The 22,313-nt window shown below is 43.6% G+C and overlaps 1 protein-coding gene across 1 annotated transcript in view; it reads left to right on the forward strand.

Annotated features, from left to right (window-relative positions):
• The window catches only part of TACC2 (transforming acidic coiled-coil containing protein 2), a 133,220-nt gene that overhangs the window by 20,738 nt on the left and 90,169 nt on the right, over positions 1–22,313 (forward strand). Inside the window, exon 3 of the mRNA XM_026851551.1 lies at positions 4,191–9,953. Within this exon, the coding sequence (XP_026707352.1) occupies positions 4,191–9,953 (5,763 nt within the window). The remainder of the gene's footprint in view (positions 1–4,190; positions 9,954–22,313) is intronic.

The following is a 22,313-nucleotide window of genomic DNA, read 5'->3' on the forward strand; positions in this document are numbered from 1 at the left end:
AGGAACTCTAACGTTCTTTCATGCTTTGTCATTTGCATGTTGTGTTTTAAATATGAATGAATTTTTCCTTTAATAATATCAAGCTAGTTCAGATTACAAACAAAAGACATCAAGTAACCACAAAAGAGAACACATTTTATTTTCCTGTACTGAAAAAAAAAAAAAAACAAAACCAAACCCAAACCAAACAAAACCCAACAATTTTTAGGGTCATTGTGTTGATTGTATTGAATGGGTTGTCTCAAAATACATGCTCCCTGCAGGTAATTATTGATTGCTAACATATTTTCATGCCGAGTGGGTTTTACTCAGGGGAATTATCTTCAGCATGTGGTGTCATTTCCCTGTAGTTTTATTCCTTTAAAAAGAGTGGAAGATAATGGGACTAGGTGTGATCTTAAGAGGTCATCTAGTCCATCCTTCTGCCCTAAAGCAGGATCAACTGTTCTTAAGTCATTCCCAACAGATGTTTTTCAACCCCAGCAGTGTCTTGCAGACAGAAAAGCAAGATTACAAAAATGAAAAGTAAGATGTAGGATACGTTCCCTATATAGGCTTCCTTACTACCTACATCAGAAAGAGCAACATAAATGGAGAGATCCAAACAGGTCAGTCTGGACATACCTTATTTTGACTGAAAACTCGAAATTTTCAATGCTACGTTACGTCCTGAATAAAACATTAAAGGAAGCTGCAGTAGCACAGATGATGAATGTGTACTACTTCATTCTAAAAGTGATAGTTTAAGTTGCTGTCACAGCATGTGCCAGCACTATCATTTTAATTCTGTTCGGCATACATTAATTACAAAATTGTCCCAACTCCTTCATCTACTCCTGAGTACAATGAACAAGTTTTCAGCATTATCAAACATCAGAAAAATTGGTTTAGTCGATTTATAATGCTGAATAGATTATTTCATAGGATTGTCATCTGCCCTTGAACCTGCGAAGTCACAGGTTTATTACTATGACTCTCTGCAAAGTTGCTACCAGCATGGCAGTAGATAGTTTGTGGATTTAGCAACTGTATTCAAGAAAATTTAACCACTTCAGACACGTTTGGAACCGTTTCCTATTTGAGAGTTGCAAATGGGAGTCTAATGTAACAAAAAGGTCACCTCTGTAAAGGTCTACGAGAAATTTCAGTCAGCCAAAATCTGTAAAATGCAAATATATAATGATGTATGGTCTGTACGATGAACATTACCAACATTTTGATCCCAGATTTATTACCATGCTTTTCCCAACTCAGTTAACAGATGGGATTAACAATGAGTAAAGAATCTGAGGTTTGAGATAAACGCGAAGGAGAAACTGTAACTGTAGGCAGTGTTTTCTACTTTTTCCAACACAGAGGTTAGAGAGCTTCTCCTCCCCAGCCCTCCACCCCTGTCTCTTCTTCCCTTGACCACCCTATCTCTGACAGGAACATGCTTCCAGGTTGAAATACCCCGGGCACACAGCTGCTAATGAGCAGTTTAATCACCAAGAAGATAAACCTGCAACTGGAGCAAAAAGCTGGAGTGGCAATTAACGCCCACTCTCCCATCCTCTCCCTGTTTCAGTGTTGTGGTTTCTGCCCCTCCTGTTCTAATTAAGCTTCCATGAGTGCAAAATTAATGTCAAATGATAAAGTGTATTCCTTCCTTAGGGAAAGCCTTCTGGCATCTCCTTGTTGTTCAGGTCCCGTCATGTCCCCATGCTGTCAGTGATCCAGCAGGCACCAAATACTGCATTGCCATCTCTGTTGTTCCCAGCGTCAGTTTTATACGGATGTTTTCAGTGTGCCAGGAAAAGAAAAATTCCTTTGGGGAAAAAAACTTTTAAAAAGTTTAAATAAAATGTACTGGTGTATAAATTAAAGATTCAAACTGATGCCAAGCATCACAGAAACTTGTATAAACTCTATATGAATTGTATGTTACAGATATTTTACTTTAGAATTCAGGCTTACCCTTAATATAGGCAAATTTCAATAGCTTTTTAGAGCCTTGTTTATTTTCCACTGCAATGACTCTGAAGAAGGTTTTTAGGATCTAAGACAGACTCGTGTTCAGTTTTACGTGCAGCCATCTCATAAAGAAATTAGTTGTTTCATTGGGCAGATAAGGAGGGGGTTTGGCCCCACTGGGAATTGCTTTTCCTGCACTGCAGCACGCCCCGAGAGCATGGGGCTTCGGCGCTGCTCCAGAGGTTACTGACGGGCCGGTGTTTGTCTAAACCCAGACTAAACTGCAGGGACCTGAGAGCTGGTCACTGACTCACTTCTCCATCAAGTATTCTGTGCCTAAAACTTGGGCAGAGAAGGGGAGAGGCGCTTCTCAGACTTCTTAAGATGATTTAAAATCCAATCTAGGCTTGGCCTTACAGAAGGTGTTTTATGGCTCCAGTCTGTTGGGCACTTTGAATTTCTAAAACATAGCATGTTACCGCTAAGCTGTGGCAAAGCTCCGGTGATGGGCTCACTGTGAACGACCCCTCTCTGTCCAGCTGTGGAACTGTCACCAAAACAGGATAAAAGAATTTATCGACACCAATTTGATGTAGATAAGCAGACACTCCTTTATTAACAGCTGGGTGTGCAGGGGAGTTGTCTCACCAACAGTGCACACCTCACTCCTGTAGCGTGCTGATTATATTGGATACAGTAATACATATTAATCAAGTCCTCATACATAAACACGCTAATTCCTGTAACTCATTTTCATATCCCCACCTCTTTCTGGCCATGCACCCTTGAGTCCTGAAATGAGTCAGGGGGCTGCTTTTGCGACCAACGCAGACTACTGACTCCAAAGAGAGACCCCCCAATGTCCCTGACTCAAGGACTTTGGCTCACGTGGCAAGTTTAACATGCTTCGAGGCCCTTTCACAATACAACTTTGAAAACAGTCTACAGGGCTATAAATCATCCTCACCAAGCAGTCTAACAGTGGTGCCTCATCCAGCGGCTTAACTGGTTGTATGGTTACTTTAAACTGAACACATCTCTAGGACTACTTAAAACATTACACCACTATGTTTTATAAAAAACTGTATTTCTGTGAGATTCCGTTTAGATGATTAGTCCTAATAATTTCTTATCAAAATCACCAAAAATCATCAACTCAAATTGATAATAAATCAGTAACAATCAGCAACAGAACCAGAGCGTGCTGCTGCCTCGCTGACCTCCAAGCATTTGAAAACGTGCTGTCAGTTTATCTTGCTTTGGATGGGGGTGGGGGGAAGGTTTCTTATTTCATGTTAAGTAAATAACGCCCCTTGCTCCTAGGTACAATTCTACGTCAGGTTTTGAGTTGATATTTCATTCCATGTTTCCTAAGGTAGTGCAAATATGCCCAGGCTTCCCAGGGGAGGTGAGGGAGAGAACAAGGTTAACATATTTCATCACTTCCCAACCTAGGTGTGGAGACTGAAGACCACACAATGCACGTGAAAAACAGTTAAAGCAACTTCTTTTCTGTGGTTAGTGCACCCACATCATCTGTGTTTCTGTTTTTTTGTCTTCTCTTCAATGGGTGGGAGTGAGGTCATGCAAACGGTTATAGCTTATATGCACTGAAATCAAACACTGCAATAAAATGACCTCATAGGGCGTGTATCATTGTGTGGCAAAGTTGGTCGACAGGGTGAGACCTTTGACCTTTTGATGAGAATCAACTGTGCTGATTAGTTAGAGAAAACATTCAGCAGATGGGCCCTTCTTAGTCTTCGGCTACGCAATAAAAGTGTAGCCAGATAACAGCAGTTACTGTGGATTGCACGGCCTTTAGCTTTGCAAAAAGTAATCTCACGGAAGAAGAAATGGAAAAACTTTCTTTGAGGTACTGGTGGTTTTCCAGTTGTTTTTTTTTTTCTCTTTTTCTTATGTTGCTCAGTTAGTCTGTTAGATGTGTGTCCCCTCTCCCCACACTTTAAGATTTTGGAATGGTTAAAATGCATGCCATGAGCGTGCTGGCTGTCAGGTAAGACTGGGGACATAATTTCCAGAGTAATGAGCATTTAAATCACTGCAACATGTGTGATGGTTTAGCTCCTGAAAGCAGATTATCAGCTTCTCAGTGCATGCACTGCATGGCTTTGAAACATCAATGGCAAAAACTGGTTTTATTCTTTGCTTCAGTTGTGTCGTATTCTTTGCTTCTTTATTGACATGAAACAAATAAACATTTCCATTGTTGGCAGCAACAGTAATGAAGGCATCAGTAGCTACAGTACCGAAGACTTATCCAACCCAAATTCAAGTGTGGTGTCTTCAGAGGTGACAGGACAGAACACTATCTTGCAAGAGCAAGGAGGACAAACAGACTCTCATTTCTTAAAGCAGGCTGCAGAACCACGAGAGAGAAGTCTGCCTATCTCAATGCCTTTTGCAGACTGTGCCAAAGAACATGTCACAGCAGATCTTACAAGCAGCAATGACAAGTTACCAACCTCAAATTGCAATGAAGCACTGCCATCACCCACTCCAGTGAAAGACAAAGAAGAGGGAATAGCACGTGCCAAACCTGTGGACAGAGGCCCAAACTGTCACAATATTGCTGCTGCTTCTATGAAAAACAGTGAGAATGACCCCAGAAAGCCAAGCTTGGAGCCCAGCCCTCCTGCAGCAATTACAGAAATGCAAGGAGTCACACAAATGAGTTTGAGTGAATTAGGATCGCCCTGGCAGAGTGAACAGCTGGGTGGCATGAGGGAACCACATGTCAGCACGTTTCCCCAGGGTAAAGAAGCAGGGGATTATTTTACTGCTCAGGAGGCCAAGCAGGAGCGAGGAGTTTTGGAAGTAGGTCAGCCACAGTCTGTAATGCAGCAAGGTAGACAGAACACAGATGGTGGAGAGGGTCTGCTAATGAAAAAGGAAACCTTAATCCTAAATTATCCAGCAACAGGAGGCTCAGAGAGTGAAAAATTGGGAGCAATTGTGAATGCTCAGGGCTTCACTGAGATCAGTGAAGTCTGTAATCTACAGATGGGGGCTGTAACAACAGCTAAAGGCAATGAGGCAAATCCACCTCTATCTGGAAGCAAAGGGGAGCAAACAGAAGCCTGTACAGCTCTAATGTCAGAGTTGCCTTCTAACCCTCCAAATGCCTTCCTGGTACCAAAGCCTGAAGAGCCTTGGAGGGAAGATGTGCCTGGAAATGACTCTCAAGAGCCAATGAAGAACGAAGCAGTGAAAACAGGCTCTGAAAAAAATGAACCCATTTTTCAAAGAGAGCTTCAAAAGGAGGATGAGCTTCTTAGCGCCGAGCATTTCAGTGTGCCTTTATCATTTAAGCAAGAGGAAGAACAAAAATCAGCTGTCACAACTGAAAGCCCAAAAGATGAAGCCAGTAGCAATGAAATTATAAAAGCTGATGATGTGTCTAGAGAAAGCACCACACTTTCTGAAACAGAAAGTATTATCAGTCCCACCAAGGAAAATTCCCTGGTAGATAAAAGATTATTACTGGAAGAATATGCATTAAGTGTTTCTCTGAGCAGATCCACAGAGCTGAATCAAAAAGAAACTGAGGCAAGTCTAACAGGAGAAAAAAATGAAATCAGAATAGAGGAGGCACAAGAGACACAAACCAGTGAATTACCTGAGGGGTCAACAGGGGCAGAAAGACAACTGTTGGACTCTGTTAGTAGCCACCTGCAGGACATGGAAAATGCTCATTTGGGACACAATCCCGAAGAATTCAGTCTTTGTGAAAAGACTTCAACAGGTGACCTAGGGGAAAAAACTGGGGGAAAGCCTCTGAATTTAGACAGTATCTTTAAATTGCCCAAAGACAATTCTCACTCTCTTGTTTATAAACCTGAACAACAAATGAGTAAAGAGCAAACAGATGCCACAGATGACCTGGAGAATAAGCTTGCGGCTTCACCACAGTTTCCAACGGAAGCACCACTGAGTTTTGACTACCTTAACACTGAGGCAGAAGACAAAACTTTGGGCCAACCAGGCTGTAACGAGACTGAAAAGGTTTGTTTAGCTGGTGCACACAGTTCACTGCTCCTCCACGCTGAGAACAATAATATTAAGCAGAGTAAGCAGGATGAATCCTGGGAAAAGGCTTTTGCTACAGAAACTGTGTTAGAATCTGAATACAAAGCCGAGAGTCAAGGAAAGCCTGAGAGCTATAGCACGTCAGAAGAAAGTGCAAAAATGTCCAACTCAAAACTTGAGCTCCAGGGCTTCAGTGAGTTGGCAGGGACTACGGCTGCACAAACTAAGGAGGCCTCACGGGTTTCAGAAACCAAAGGACACGGTCACATCACTGAAGTGTTTTGCAGTGATCCAGAGCGAGGACGTGCAGCCGCAGCTGCACAGAGCACCGCTGTGGATGGTATCCAACAGGAAAAGCACCAAACTGTGGTGAAAAGTTTGACAGAGGACAAAGTTTTAGCACTGAAAATTGAACGTAAATCGGATGTGCTGGTGCAAACTCAGCTGGAGCAAGCAGCTGCAGAAAGTCACAGAAATACACAGGTGGCTTGTTCAGAAACCTCCCAAGCTGTAGTCAGTACCTCAGGACTCACTCCTCAGCAAGTTCAGGTGGAGGAAGGGGGTGACAGCCCTGTCAGGGAAAACAACTGCCCCTCTGAGAGTGACACGTGCAGCTCTTCGGAGACCCTGGAGTGCAGCATCAGAGAACTGCGGGAAAATGCAGATGTTCCAACTGCTCTTCTCCAAGCAGAGCAAATGGAGAATTCAGTCCCTGTTGCTAGTGACAGTGACTGGGTTTCAAATACAGGACTTGCACAACAGAAGCAGCAAAGCAGTCTGACAACTGTCACAAGAGCAGATGATCAAGAACACAAAGAAAGGGCTCTAAAACCTGAACGGCCATTGGACCTAAATAATCACAGCAACATACCAGAAATACCTCTAAACATTTCAAACAACCTTCATAAAGAGTCTTCTGTGCTAGGTACAGCACCGATCCAATGCGACTCTGACACAGCAAAAGAAAAGGACAAGGATGAAAGCAGTGCCCTGGTGTCAGAGGATATGTGCAGCCACGAACATGGGCAAAATATTTCTAGTGTGACCACGCTTAATTTGCAAGATTGCAATGAGCAAAACAAAACTGATCTCAAGGCAGAAAAAAACTGCCAAAGTAAGCAAAACTCAAACAAGCCTGAGCAGGATAATAATTCTTTGATCTCAGCTAGTCAGCATGAAGCAGCATGTCATAGCGATACGTTTTCTAAAGAATCTGACAAGAATGAACAGCCAGGCAGCATATGTGGGATAAAGGATAATACTGGTGAAAGCCATGCCGCTGCTATAAACACTCTTCCAGGGACACAGAATTCAGCAAGTGCCACTAACATATCACAGGCTTTGCCAAGTGATACAGAAATAGCACATACTTCTGATAATTCTGAGAAAAATGATCCTCAAATATCTCGTCCAGAAACTCAAGGGAAAATGCCATTAATGGCAAAAGACTTGGAAAAGACTGAAGATCTGACTGCTGACAGGGAAATCATCCAGAAAGATGGCAACATGGAGATAAGTTCTGGGGACAGTGTCACAGAAACAAGCAGCATGAAAAGTGATAAAAGTCCAGGAGCACAAGGATCTCCTTCACCATCACCAGCACCCGGGGAGGTAGTGCCCGCTGATCAGTCCTATAAATCCAGCTGCATTCAAAAAACACCAGAGCAGCCTGGTTATTGTCAAGCAAATTTTACAGCCCTCTCTACACAGACCTCTGCACTCAGCCATCCCAGCCAGCAACCTGGAAACAATACGAACAATGGTACTGGGGGGGTATTACTAAATAATGAGCTGGAAGTTGTAGCATGCCAAAATGCCTTAGAAGTTAACTATAATTTGCAGATGGCTGCAGGTTCTCAGGTGTCTGCGCACATAGGTTCTTCACCCGGGGTAAGCACAGGTAAACCAGCAAATTCAGAAAACAGCTCTGCGGGGAGTGTGCGTGTGAATGAAAAAGATGTTCCAGACCAAAGTTTTCAGGGTGATGGAGAGAGGAATTTATCCCTGCCAGAGCCTTTAAATGTGGGGCAGAGTACTGGAAACTTATCACAGTTCAGTTCTGAGAAGCTGAAGAAAGAGATATCTGCAGTTAAATCCAAAGAAAGCCAAAGTGAGGCAAACTTCAAAGAACAGCAAAGTGACAGTTCAGCAGAGTCTCTGTTAGCTCTCCCTACTCTAGAAGGGAAGCTGCTGAGCCTTTCATCTGTTGTTAAACAAGAAGGCTGTAATGAGGAAATTGCAACCGGTATCTGCGTAGATGACAAGTACGGTAAGATCTTAGAGAAAGCTGGGAATTCAGAAAAAATGGAAGAGCTTTCAAACGACAATAACAACACAACCAGGGCAGAGATCATTATTTCCGAGCAGTCTGCAGAGGACTCTGGAAGGGAGCATGAGGCTCTGACTTGCAGCTCTCTGGATATTGGCTCCAGCCTCCCAGACTTCAGGGAGCATATCAGTCAGATATTTAAAAAAACTGTCCACAGCACACTGAGTGCTGAATTGCCCCAACTTTTGTCTGAAAACCATGCAGGCTTCAAGCAGAGCCCAGTGGCCAAGGATACAGCAGAACTGTGCGGTGCTGAGAACTCTTCAGAATCAAACAAGGTGGGCAAGGGACCTCCCAAGGGCACCTCAGAAGCAGAGGGGAAAGAGTTCTCTTTAGCTACGGAGGCTTCCTGCAAAGCTGCCCAGGGCAAACCTCTGCAACAAGAAGACAGAGCGGCAGAGCTGCCACCAGAAAGTCTCCAGGATACTGAGAAAAATGGGCCACCCAGTAGCTGTTTAGAAATGGTCCCTAGATTGGATGGCTCTACGCCTGCTGAATGTGCTCTGAAGAATCTGCAAAAGCTGGACCAAACCACTGAGCATCCAGAGAGCAGTGAGATGGAAGGGAAGGAAGGTGTGTGTGCTAGTGGTGCTGATCCTGAATCGCTAATAAGCTTAGAGATAAAGAAGCAAGGACCGGCTTCATTTGATGGGGCAGCAGCTGAGAACTTCCCTGCATATTCTGACAGTAAGCAACAACACACTGTAGCTGTTACCACCACAGGCGATGTACAGAAGAGGGACTTAGAAGATGCTGCCATAGCAGAGGGAAATAACTTAATTACAGAGTGTCATGCAGAACCAGTTTCATCTGAAGAGGATGTAAATCTTCCTACTGAACAGTGCCAGGATCCTGAGCCAAATGAACAGGAGAAAAGTGAGTATGGGGATCCAGACATTGCCAAAAGCATCTCTGACACAGCAGCTCCAACACTTGTCCCGGAAGGATCTTACAATCATGGAAAATCGCCAGACAATTTTAAAGTGTCACCTGGGGAAAATCAGGAGACACACATTCAGAGCAATTTTATGCATGAAATTAAGTCTCAGAATGACATACAGATGATACAAGACGATCCAGTAAATAGGAAATGCTTGGAAACATTGGAAAATTCACAAGATGCACAGCGGGAAAAGAAAGTGACCATGCATGGGTTAATAGATTACTTAAAAACCGAAGTAAGCCAGGATGATTGCTTGCAAACTGACTCTAAACTAGAATCTAGCAATACAACTGAGGGAGATGTAAAAGAGAACGGTGACACAGTGTTAAGCACAGCAAAGACAGGTAACGAAAAAAATGGAGACATCCCTGAAACAGGTACTGCAAGGATGTTAGTCACTGGTGAAGGCGACTTAGCTATTAGCACGGGCACTGAAGAGCAGGAGGCAGACATGTGCAAAAATCACTCTCCAAGCTTTTCTGTGATGGAGCAGGGTGAGCATTCTGCACGTACGGATCTCACTGTTGCCGAAAATCAGCCGAGCAAGATGAATTCGGAACGTGAAAGCTCACTTCAGGATGCCAAAAGAAAGCTATCACCGCTTGCGTCAGCTGAGCCTAAGAACCCTGACCTCAGTGAACTTCAAGACACGGCTGTGGCAGGATTACCTACTGAAAGGTATTTACTTTAAATTACTATGTGAAACGGTTGTCAGGACCCTGGGGCTTGACAGGGATACAATTTTCAAGGCGGATACCCACTGTCTGGGCAGTTTGGGAGGGCATGGCGCTTACTCTGTTCTTAAATTCCTATTAAATTTCTGTTGTTTCTAAATGTGGGCTATGTGGAAGAAATTTGAACTAATTTGTAAGGGCAGAGGGGTCCCGAAAACTGAGGAGCACCATTCTTCCCCGTTCCATCTGCTGGCCTGGATTCCTGCCCTTACCTGTGTGGGTTTGCTTACACTTCCCGGCGTTCACATCTCGTAGCCTAAAGTTAGGCTAACAAACAGCACTTCCTAGCCTTAAGTTAGTAGGGTTTTGCCTAAGTTTTGGTGACCCAGTTAAATGAGACCGGCAGCATTCACACGGTGGATTGCAGTATTTAAAAACAAGCCTACAGTATAACCCAGTTACTCACACTGGTAGTTGTCTAGGCCTCCCTCTTATCCTCCCTTGTAATATAATTGTATTGACAGTGCCTTTGATCACTGTGTTATTCAGTGTTTTTTTGACATGGAGCTGTTTCAGAGGTGAATTCTCGGGATTTGCGGAGCCTGAGTTGTTTTATTTCCCAAACCTAGCAGTAACTGCTTTAATAAAGTTAAGACTTTTTTTTTTTTTTTTTTTTTTTTTCTGATTTACTGTCTGAATTCTCAGTTAATTCAAAAGAACTATGATCTTAGAAGAGGTGCTTTCCCTTTATCTCATCATGTCATTGCTTCCTCTGTAACCTCAGCAACTTTCTTGCACACTGTCCCTCTCCGTTCTGTGCTGGAGGAGGCAGCTAGAGCTGTAACTGGTTACAGGCAGCAGCAGAGAAGAAGGGTGCAGTGAAAAACTGAACTATTTCAGGCAACATCAATGAATGGTCTACATAGATGGATTCTTTCTAAATATTTAAAAAAATAAATTAGATTATACTGACTGAATAAGGAGGGGAAAATGTTTCATTGCCACATTCCTTAAAGGTTAAAATGATAAAACCATAAGTGAAAATACCTGAAGTGTTTCTGATGTGAAAATATGGGGGAGTTCTTCCTCTTGTATGTGAGTCTGGGAGAGAGATTGAGTATGATCTAATTGTCTGAGCAAAATGTACATTAGAAGAATATTAGAAGTGTTGGAATTCTGAACAGCTATATGACTTTCTCTTTAAGGATCTGTCTGTAAAATGACAAGGGAATTAGACCCTGTTATGTCTCTCCAGATCCTTTCCTTTCTTTTTCATTTCCCTTTATATGATGGGAAGCTTCACAGTGGGTAGCTTCGAAATCACCAGATTGCTGGCATGGCCTGGTTCAGAAGCCTTAAGGGACTAAGGGGCAGTACATGCATGTGTCTACGCATGTGTTTTATATCAGGGCGGGTATCATACTTTAAATAAATACCTGTGGCAAGCAGGGCAGGGTTCTTGAAACAGCTGCTGGCAATTCATGGAGTGGTTGCTTAATACTTACATATGCTTTAAGAATTCATTATCACCTGTTTTTTCCAGCGTGAGGGTTTGTATCAACAGGCAGCTGCTACTTTTGGACTGCAGCTGTAAGGGGTGTCGCACACATACCGAGGGTGCGTGCGCAGGCGGGAGATGCGCCGTGCAGAGCTGGGCGCCAGCTTAAACACTGGGGACTCTCAGAGGCAGAGAGGAATCTCTGCTTTTGAGCAGGCTCATTTCTTAAGAGGCAAAAGATACCTAATCTTTACAATGCAAGAGAGAAGTAAGAAAGCGTTCGTTGAGCCAGCTGGTTTTGCGTTGTTAAATTTCAGGCTGTATTCCCTACTCTGTGTACTCTGCTCACAACTCAAGTTGCTGCAGAGTGGTTTCCAGTTGTTTATTGCCCTATAATCCTTACAGAGGATATACTGCTATAGCCGTGAAAAAAAAAAAAAAAAAAGGTGCACATTTCTAAGAGCTGACTGTGGGGATTTGGGCCTGATGGAAAGAACTCTAGGGAGAAAGAATCCTCCCCAGCTCTCAAAATCAATAGTAATAAGAAGTATATTATATTTAGGAAAAGGAAATGGCATGTTCTAAATTATGTCAGCACTGTTTTCTCCCCCCTCCACGCTTCTGTATAGCTCCATCTCTTACAAGGTCTCTAATGTTGAAACACCACTGAAGTGTGGGTGAGGGGCCAAAGTTGTGTGATCTGACTTCTAAATTCTTGTTAGGATTTCTTCCCGTAGATGAAACAGAGGAATTTCTTCGTGGCTATGGCACTGGGAGGAGGGTGGTCTGGTGATGAACATTAGATCCAAGGACTGTCTGCAGTCACTCCTGCCCCCACCTCCCCCACCAGGAGCGGGACAGTGGTCAACTAATAAGAAGAGCCTCTGTAGACAATAGTACAGAACCTTCAAATCTTTAGTAAAAAGGACAATTATTTTTGGAAAGGAGGTGGTGGCTGAAGCATTAGCCCCATTTCCTTGTGGAAGTACAGCTGTGCTATTAGCAGTAGGGAAGGGTTGGATTTTGGCAAACCTGACTGTGAGCACTGAAAAGAAATAAAAATAAACCTTTCTCTGATGGTTTTGACAATTTCTGTCTACTGAATCTGTGACTGAAAACCTGTGTTCATGATGGCCACATCTGGGCATCAAAATGTCCCCCTTCACACTTAGCATTGGGCACCCAGCTGCTCCATTTTGCTGTCTGAGTTTTACTTGGAATGGAAAAAGAGGACTTGAGGGTGGGCTTTTTTTTCTCCTTTTGTAATGTCCACAACCACACATCTTCATTCTTTTATGGAGGGAGAAAAGAAGTTTATGTATGGACCTGGAGTACTTATACCTTATGCCACCGAAATGCTCCTGTTTGCATCATGGACTATGGCAGATGTTGAGCGGAGCACAGAACAGAATCAGAACCAATGGCAAAATTTTAGGGGTGTTTAGAGGTGGTGTGGAGTTTTTTGATAACTTTCCAGAATTCAGCTGGTTGGTACGTGCAAACTGCCATTGTCTCTTGGAAAAAAGTGCCGAGGGAGCTTTCTGAAGTGGAGGCTGTGAAGTCACTCCCAGATGTGCATCTGTAAGGTACGGAGGACAGATTGTATCATTTGCTGATTTGTTGGTTTGGCAAAATGCTGGGCTTGTTAAGAGGCCTTCGGGTGTTCCAGGGTTGAGGAGATGCTCTCAGACTTGGCTTGGGGCTGGGTGTGCTAGTGAAGGAAGAGCAAGAGGAGCCGTAAGCACATTCATTTTGCAGGAAGGTGAGGTTCTCCTCTGCACCCCTCAGCAGAACCGGTTTGCTGGGCAGAGCAGCTTGGGCTGTGCTCGCTGCAGTGCTGAGCAACACGCCCGGTGCCTTCACCTGCCTCAAATGCAGGAGGGCACCGCGCAGACTGGGCCTTCCCAGAGCTTCTGGTGCTACTGCAGAGTGAGCTGACTTCTTCTGGAGCCTGTGCTGCAGGAGCAATCTTATTCCTCTGCGTAAGGATTCTGTGCAAATTAATAGACAAGGTGCAGTGTTTTCATAGCTCTACTTATGCAGGTGCCTGAGCCTTCCTTGCTGGCTGGACCTTGACCTGCTCCTCACTGTATAATTGTTTTGTCAATTATCAGGCCTAGCATAAAGGACACGGCCAGCATAAAGATGAACCAATAACCAAATTGTATTTGACACACAAGGGTCAGTCCATGGGTGAGCGCTGGGGGTACAAACCAGTCAGATTATACATAATCGACATCAATCCCACTGACCCCAACAACGACACCGCACGACCAACAACGGGTGGGATAACTGGTGACATGCATCTCCCATAGAAGGGACGGGAGACAACTGAGTCAACAAGCCAAACACATCAGCCCAAGGAAGCCACACACTGAATCTCTGCACAGCCCGCGTTTACAAAAGCCAGAGCTGAGTGGAGCCCAGTCCCAGGGAGGCGGGAGGTCCTTCCCCAACAGGGAACTCTGCCCAGGGCACCCCCCTCACAGACAGACACTGCCCCTCCTGCAATGGTCCCAGCTGTTACCCCGCAGTGGGAGCCCTGACCTTGGGTTACTCACTGCGGGACCCCTGGGGCTCCTTTACCCAACGGCTCTGTCTGCAAGGCCCCACCCTGGAGGGAAGCCTAAAGGGGAACTCACCCCCCTTTGGGAAGGGCTGTGGGAACCACCCAGATGTCAACCTTGATTTGGGGCTTGGGGTTGAAACCCCAGCATTTCAATGAGTGGCACAGAAAGCTAGTCATAAAGGGCGAGGAGGCTGTGGCACTGCACTGCTTCCAGGACAAGTGTTTCCTAGCAGGTTTTGACACTGTCAGAAACTCCACCAGGAGGGCCCTTTCCCAGCTATGGCAGCATACTGTCGGCGCTCTCCTATTGCTGCCATTGGTTTGTAGAGAATGGAGAGTTCTGCTGCATTGACTCACGTCACTTAGAAATCTAAACAATATTCTTATATGGGAAGTACATTGCAGCAGTTGGCATCAGCAAAGCTATTTGAAAAATATTCTTATGTCCTATGCATAGGTCAGACAAGATCACTGAAGCTGGTCCAGACATGCTTTTGGATTTGCTTCATGCTTTGTTCTTGCCATCAAAAATTGGCACGTTCAATAGTTCCAGAAAGAATGTTCACTCCTTAGTAAATACTGTCTTGGTCTTTTTTTTTTTTTTTTTTTTTTTTTTTTTTTTTTTCCTGCATAACAAATAGAGTACTAAATATTTTAACAGTCTGGCTGGATGAGGTATGGAATGTAGAGCTGCTTTTCACATCAGTCAAGTGGGTTTTAAGCACTAAGGCTTTGCGTTGTTAGCATCTGAAAACAAGAATTCGGAGTTAAAAGGAAACTTAGCAAAACAGTGATTATGCAGCCTGCTTTATTTCCCTGTTTTTTCCAGCTTCAAAACTAGCTCAGGTGAGCAGCATCTCAAGATCACAAAACAAAAAGAAAAATAACGGAAGGCGAAATGCACAAAGTTAGCCAGGCTATGTGTCTCTCTCTCCTGCCCTCCTCTCTTTGCATCTGAATTATTTCTCTTTATTTCCCTCCCATCTTACTGTCACTGTTATCCCCAGCAGGTGCAACTGTTAGTGCAGTTGGGCTTTTGGAGATCGAGGAGCTCAGCCTGCAGTCCTTAACTAAACTAACTGGATGGGGAGTCCTCTGGGAATTTTGTCTGTGTCAGGTCTGTGATATTTGTTTGGTATTTTTCTATTCATGGAAGAGTAAAACCTTCCCTCTTCACTCTTACCCAACGGACATCTCACACTGCTTTCTAACAAGTGAGAGAGAGAGTTTTGCCATCTACTCTAATAGATGCCGTTGACCAAACTGTTTTAGGCAGCCTCTAAGTCAGGGTAAAATATTTCTAAAATGCTGATTTAATAGTATGCCCTGTTGTACTCAAAGCACATACCAGTGGGAAACTAGGTATGTGATACCATGCTGGTTATTTTTTTATTTCATTTACGTATGTTTCTGCTACACAAATGTAGAGAAGGTCCTGCCAAATCGCTGGTACTTCTTGCTGTACTGAAAACAGTCTGTAACACTCTTGAGAACCTTAGCCATGTGTTCACAAGGTAGGTATTGACTCGGATGAATGCTACACGAGCTGCTTTTTTCACACATCCTTCTATGTTTCTTAAGAAATTACATTTATTCAATCAAATACAGGCATTTGCTGAAGGAATCCAGCATGGACACTGTAATACTTTGTCCAATACCTAGACAGGCACTTTAGCATTTTTTATCTTCTCATTAAGTTAAAAATTACTTTTGGATTACTTTTTTTTTTTTTTTTTCTGATTAGCTTTCCCCATATATATATTTCAACCTTGCTTCTTCCAAGTGAGCTGCCTATTTTCTCAAAACTGGTTTTGCATATTTTACAGATCCCCATATTTTCTCTATTCCAACTCTTCTGGCTCTTCCAAATCTGGCTTCTTGCAAAAACTCTTCCAAAAGAGACTTTTTTTTCCAAAAGAGTTTTTCTTGCAAAAACTCTTCCAATCTTCTGGCTTCTTGCAAAATCAGGCACCATGGAGCTAGCTCCACTGTCCCTGTTTCTAATAGAATATGCAAAGTAGGATTAGCCCCAGCTTTGAACCCTGCCGAGGGCAGCTCTGAGAACAGCAATTACGGACACAGGCATATTCTCCATGACTTGGATGTGGCTTCCTTCCAGTTTTTCTGCATCTTGGCATGCTTGCGTTGCACTAGTGCTTCTCAACAGAGGCTTCTCTGGAGAAATGTCTGAAGAGCCAGAACTCTACTTGCCTCATCCTTCGCTTTCTGTTTTTCCTCCTGCTGTCTTTTATGATGATTTCTTGGAGCCAGTCTTATCAATATTGATCCAGGTCTATGGAAGCCCACGTCTGTGTTGCTAATAGCAGGTGGGGCTTATTTAGATATCGCTATTCCTTAATATTTGGGTACTCTGGAAAACTAAAAAAATATTATATGGATCTATTTAGGCCTGTTCATCTACACTCAGCTTGACAGGTTAATTCTTATAGTAGAGTCTCTTTGGCCTGGAAGAAGCTCTGCATCTGAAATTGCAATAAGTGTAGAAATGTTAATTGCTCCAATAAAAAGCTTAATTGTTGCGGATTCTAAGATCCCTGTGAAATGCAGAGTGCCACTATTCTATGCTGTTGTCAAGAACCAGCCCTAGTATGATATGTTAATCTTGTTCTCCTTGCTGAAAAGTGCTTGGGATCTCCTCCCAGTCTAAGCTTTTCCTGATGAACCCTTCTTTGTTCACCCAGGCTTAATCCTTCCTCTTCCCTACTCTGTTCCCCACTCATCCACGGTCCTCAGTAAAATAACCAGCTGTCCAAAAGTGCCCTAAGACTCTGCAAGGTTGTTTCCAACTAAATTTCACTAATGTACGTTCTTTACCTTTTGGTACATTCCTTTCAAGACAGCTGTGTGAGAGAGGGCTACAGCTGCAGCCTACCTTTAGGTTGGGCCAAAATCTCTGTTCTAGCAGGGTGATATCAGTAAAGAATTTGGCCCCGAGCCTCTAACTTATAGATAAGCCAGGGAGAACGCTGAACAGTCCTGTGATCCTTTTTCACCCAGACCATCCTACAAACACTATACTTCCAGCTATCCTGCTTTGCTTATATAAGGGGAGTGTCTAGTTGTTTCAACAGGTCAAAAATCAAATTAGGAAAATAGGCTGTATGTAGACAAGTAGGATTTAAATGATTCATTGGCCTGAACTACCTGGTGTTTTCCAGCCTCAGAGCTGTAAAACTTGGCTTCTCTTTGTAAATGATACTCTGTAAAACACGGAGCACTTGCTTCATCAAACTGAAACTCATCAAACCACTTTTTTACTCATTTTCATCCTGGTTTTCCTAGGTCCGTTGGCTAACGAAACACAAACAGTGTAATCAATAAAGCCTTTTCTTTTTGTAAAGGCACTCAAGAGCTTATGTAAAATCTTTGGAATTTGTTAGCATGATAACATTGTTATGCTCTCCTAGCTGATAGAAATATCAAAGCCAGCTAAGAATAACTCTGCAGCAGACAGAGGAGATTGGATTTGTTTCCTGGAATGAAAGTGAAAAGCATATATGCATTGCTCAGTTTTTAACAACTAAGAAAAAAAATTTTAGCTGTCATGAAAATAAATGGACACTTAAAGCTCCCATGTCCCCTTCTTAACAATGTCGTTAAATGAGTCAAAATATAGAGTTAGTTTTACTGAACATTTAACAGTCTCCAAGATTTTCCACATTTTTTTTTTTTGAATGCTGCGATTGTACGTGAAACTTCTGTTGCATACATCATTCTTCAAATCTTGTTATTCTGGTAGGAGCTCCCAGTAAACTTGGTTTGTTAGAGAAGTTATCATGGGAAATTGTGAGGCTTTGAGTGTAGCCTAGGGTTTTCTAAAAATCCATTTTACTTATCTGGAAATTCGTAAAATGGCAGTTTCCCATCACTTTGACCCTCCAAAATATAATGGGTTAACATCAAACTTCCCCTTTTTTCAGAGCAGAAGGTTAGGGTAAAACTCTGGGAATTTAAAGAGATGGCCCTCCCAGAGCCTGGCCAGTAAAAATTGCTGGGAATTGCACAACTTAATTTCCAACCACCACAAATTATGGTTGCGGGCAACTGGTATGTGGAAAGTAGTGGAAATACAAGGTTCAGGTGTTTGTTCCAGCAGTGGCTTGGGTATCTCAGCCAGGCTGCTCTGCAGTTAATTGGGTCTGTGGTTTTGCAGAGTGTATGACTATGAACCTCTGATCAGGAAATGCAGAAGAGAAACCCCTCTTTAATTTTAACCAGACCGAAATATATTTGTATGGTTTTATTTGCTAATGGCCTTAAAAATGGGCGCTAAGTTTTTACAAAGAACAATTTAAAATCACACCCCCCCCCTTTTCCGAAAGATTACTCACATGATGCAGCCTTACCTTTCAGGACAAACAGAGGCATTGCTGGTTTGTTGGCTTTTTTGCAAGTTTATCACAAATATTGTAGTATCTGTATTTGCTTATAGACTAGTTCAGTTTAAAGAGCTGGAGAAGAGCAAGCCTAGTTTTGAAGCTTACAGGGAAAAACTTGACAATCTCATCTGAGTTCATCCTGTATTCTCAAAAAACAGAATGCAAATTTAAAAGGAAAACTGTGTTGGTTTTTAGTTGTTGGGTTTTGGTTTGTTTTGGTTTTTACATTTATTTAATTGTAACATTCTTTCCAAGCCAATTTAATGGGTTTTTCATGGGTTTTTCAAGGGCTGACTCATTTCCCCCCCTCAAGTGCTTTGGTTTGGCAAAAGTGACACGGTTTATGGGAAAAACCCTCAGACTGAATTCACAGGACCTGGGCAGAGTGGGTCACCACTAGCAGTACCGTGTCCATCGGGTGCTTTCACCAGGTGTCCACTCACAGTCTTAGAGCATCCTGACCATGGAGCACAGCCTGAATAACGGGGACTCTGACAACATTTCTCAAGTCCAGACTTCTGAAAACACAACCTAAAAAATGATGTCCTGGAATCCAGCACTTCTGGACATACTGAATTTAAGTACCTGTAATTTTTCTGTAATTCAGTTACGCATCTTTCTGAGTGTGGAGTAAAAATGTTGTGTGCCTGAGGAGAATATTCACGGAAACACAGACTGATTTGGGTTGGAAGGGACCTTAAAGCCCATCCAGTCCCACCCCCCTGCCATGGGCAGGGCCACCTTCCACCAGCCCAGGTTGCCCAAAGCCCCGTCCAACCTGGCCTTGAACCCTGCCAGGGAGGGGGCAGCCACAGCTTCTCTGGGCAACCTGTGCCAGGGCCTCACCCCCCTCACAGGGAAGAATTTCTTCCTCATATTTAATCTAAATCTCCCCTCTTTCAGTTTAAACCCGTGACCCCTTGTCCTATCCCCACACCCCTGATCCAGAGTCCCTCCCCCCTTTCCCGCAGCCCCTTTCAGCCCTGGGAGGCCGCTCTAAGGTCTCCCCGCAGCCTTCTCTTCTCCAGCTGAACCCCCCAACTCTCTCAGCCTGTCCTCACAGGGGGGGCTCCAGCCCCCCCAGCATCTCCGTGGCCTCCTCTGGCCCTGCTCGAGCAGGTCCGTGTCCTTCTGCTGTTGGTGCCCCAGAGCTGGACCCAGCCCTGCAGGGGGGTTTCATGAGGACCATGTCTTTGTCCCGCAGTTAGGAGCAGTGTGGGATGTGGAAGCTGGGTTGAAATATATACACATATACTCTCTGCCTTCCATCACCCTGTGCCTATGTAACGTCAGGTAACTGTAGTGTTACCATGGGAACGTCACTGTACCTGTGTACTTGGCACAGCCAAATCAAAAAGATGAGTATTTCTTTTAGGGTTTTCTCTGCCTTTAAGATTGCAACCTAACTTCTCACATATAGTTTGGTAAATATTATCTTCATGGGCACACAGACATGTAGAACAGGAAAAAGTGGGGCTCTAGCAAAGATAAAATCCTTCACCTAAATGCACAGTACTGGTGTTCTTTAAAAACTTTTGGGATCTACAGTAAGAAAAAAACCCCCAACAAAACAACAAAAAACCTCCAACAATCCCCCCAGTATAAGCCATCCTGATGCTTTCTGGCCTTTCCTTGAGGCCAACTGTTCCCTGGGAGCTAGGGAAGGGCCCGGACTCCAGAGAGGCCATCCTGCAGGATGCCTCCCGCCACCGAGTCCCTCTCATCGGCACACTCACCGCTCCTACCCAGCTCCAGCCCTCCAGAGAAATATTTTGCAACACGTTCTTCTGCGGCTCTTTGATCTGCGGGCTCCCAGCCTCAGCCAGACAGCGTGTCACTGCGGGCTGCAGCCTGAAAGTCAGCCCCTGTCCTGTAATTGTCTCCCGAGCCTTGCTGGAAGGTTGCTTATCTCTTGTTTTCCTGTTGCTTTTCAGCTTGTTTCCTTTCTCCTCCCTCAAGCCTTCTATTAACGCAGATCAATTAATTCTCACAGGGAAATCAGATAATCAAGCACACCTTAGGCCTGTGTTCCTGGCGTTACCGCGTATCAGTTCTATGTTTAAGTGGCAGAGGCTGCTGGGAGGAAAGTGGAAATGTTTTTGTGACAAAGGTGGATTGAGATTGCTTAGCAGTAGGTGAAAGGGTTATGGTACAGCAAGAGGCTAATGAATAAACAGGGAGAGGCATGTTATTTGAGCTAAATGACCATTTTATTCCAAAAATGCTAAATTTGGGTTTATTAGCAGGAACGTAGCTAGCCTATGTCCATGGCTTTGCACCAGACAGAAGTGCTCTTGCAAGGAGAAAAAAAAAAAATAAATTTAATGAATCTTATTCTCTCGGGGGTCTCCCTCCTCCTCAGGGCTGTTATACCTGGAGAAGCTATTTGTGAAATGGTTTCCAGATGACAAAAGAGTTTAATTCCCCGCCTAAATGAGAGGGTGGTTGAATGCCTGTACCTGTATCAGAAATCACGGTAACTTTTTCCATGCCTGGTTTCCTTCTGCTTGGGAGGCAGGATATGAGAGAGCTGCTCTCCACAGAAACTTAAACTCACTGCTTGATCTTAATCCTTGCTGTCAGAGTGGATGCTACTGGCTCCTGGTCCTGCAACTAAGTGAACTCTCCACATCGTATTGTACTGTGCGTGCTGTTTACCCCTCGAGGAGCCATACCTTGCAGCCCAGGCGGTGTTGGTAGTCTGCGTGTTTTTCTGCATTTTCGCCCATTACAGTATGTGATTTGGTCTATTTGGTCTATTTGGTATAGTCTTCTCTTTCCTGTACAGGTATCTGAAGTGTTAAAAGCATCAACCAGCATATCTAGGAGAAATCCCTGTCATGTCCTTTCAGACTAGATGTGAAATTCTCCTGCAACACAATATTTACCTGGTCAGAAATCTGTTCCCTCCTTTTGCTCACAGAAAATTGAATAGGGGCTAGAAGGAGAAAAGAGTAAAAAAAAAATATTAAAAGAACTAAAAATTGATTAATAGCTTCTTTTACCGCAGACAGTTCTGAATTGATGCTTTGAGAGGTCCAACTGGTATCATTCCTGTACCCTAACATTAAAAGGAGATACACAGTCCTGCTAAGAGCTGGACTGAGTTCTGGAGAAGGGGAAACATTAAGTTTTGTTGCCCAAGCTGGCACAGCAGTTCAATGTCCAGAGTTTAGGCAGAGTGTGCACGGGATCAGCTGGGAAACTTAACTCTGCTAAGTTAAGCCTCTGTAGCCCCAGTATTATCAGAAATATCTCGATTGGGCAGTTGGGAAGCAATGAACCTACCGCCTGTCTTGCTGTGGGATAGATATTATAGACATTTAGTCTATAGTTATTGTATGGCATGTTCTAAACACGATAATCATCTCCCTGGGTAGAGACTCGATTAATTCCTTGGGTGCTGGCAGCTTGTATATGCAATTTGGTGTATCTCAATGCAAAGACTTAATTACCCGTGAAGCCATTCTTTTGTGTTGTCATAAACCCATAGGAAACCTAAGAGATGAATAAGGGCACACAACTAATTAAAACTGCTCCATTTTCTTACAGGTAAAGAAACCTGTAAGAAAACCTGTGTGACTTTAGGAGCTGGAAGTTAACATGAGAATCGGGGTTGGGGTAAGGTTTGGTTTAGATTTACAGCTCTAAACAGATAAAAGTTTCAGGGGAAGTTGTTATTTTATTTTTTTTTCCCGAAACTTTAAGAAAAGCCATCTTAAAAGCTGGGCCAAACGCATCCCGAAACTTTTACAAACTTGCCAACCGCCACCAAGTGGTTTTGAAAGCGGTGGGAGGTTATTTTCCGCAGCGCTTACATCCCATCCCTCATTTTCGTCTGCCCGCGATCGCCCACCTCGGCGGGACTGAAACAAAAAAAAAAAAAAAAAAAAAAAA

This window comes from Athene cunicularia (genome assembly GCF_003259725.1).
Source record: "Athene cunicularia isolate RWA chromosome 6 unlocalized genomic scaffold, athCun1 chr6_part1, whole genome shotgun sequence".
Taxonomy (NCBI): Eukaryota; Metazoa; Chordata; class Aves; order Strigiformes; family Strigidae; genus Athene; species Athene cunicularia.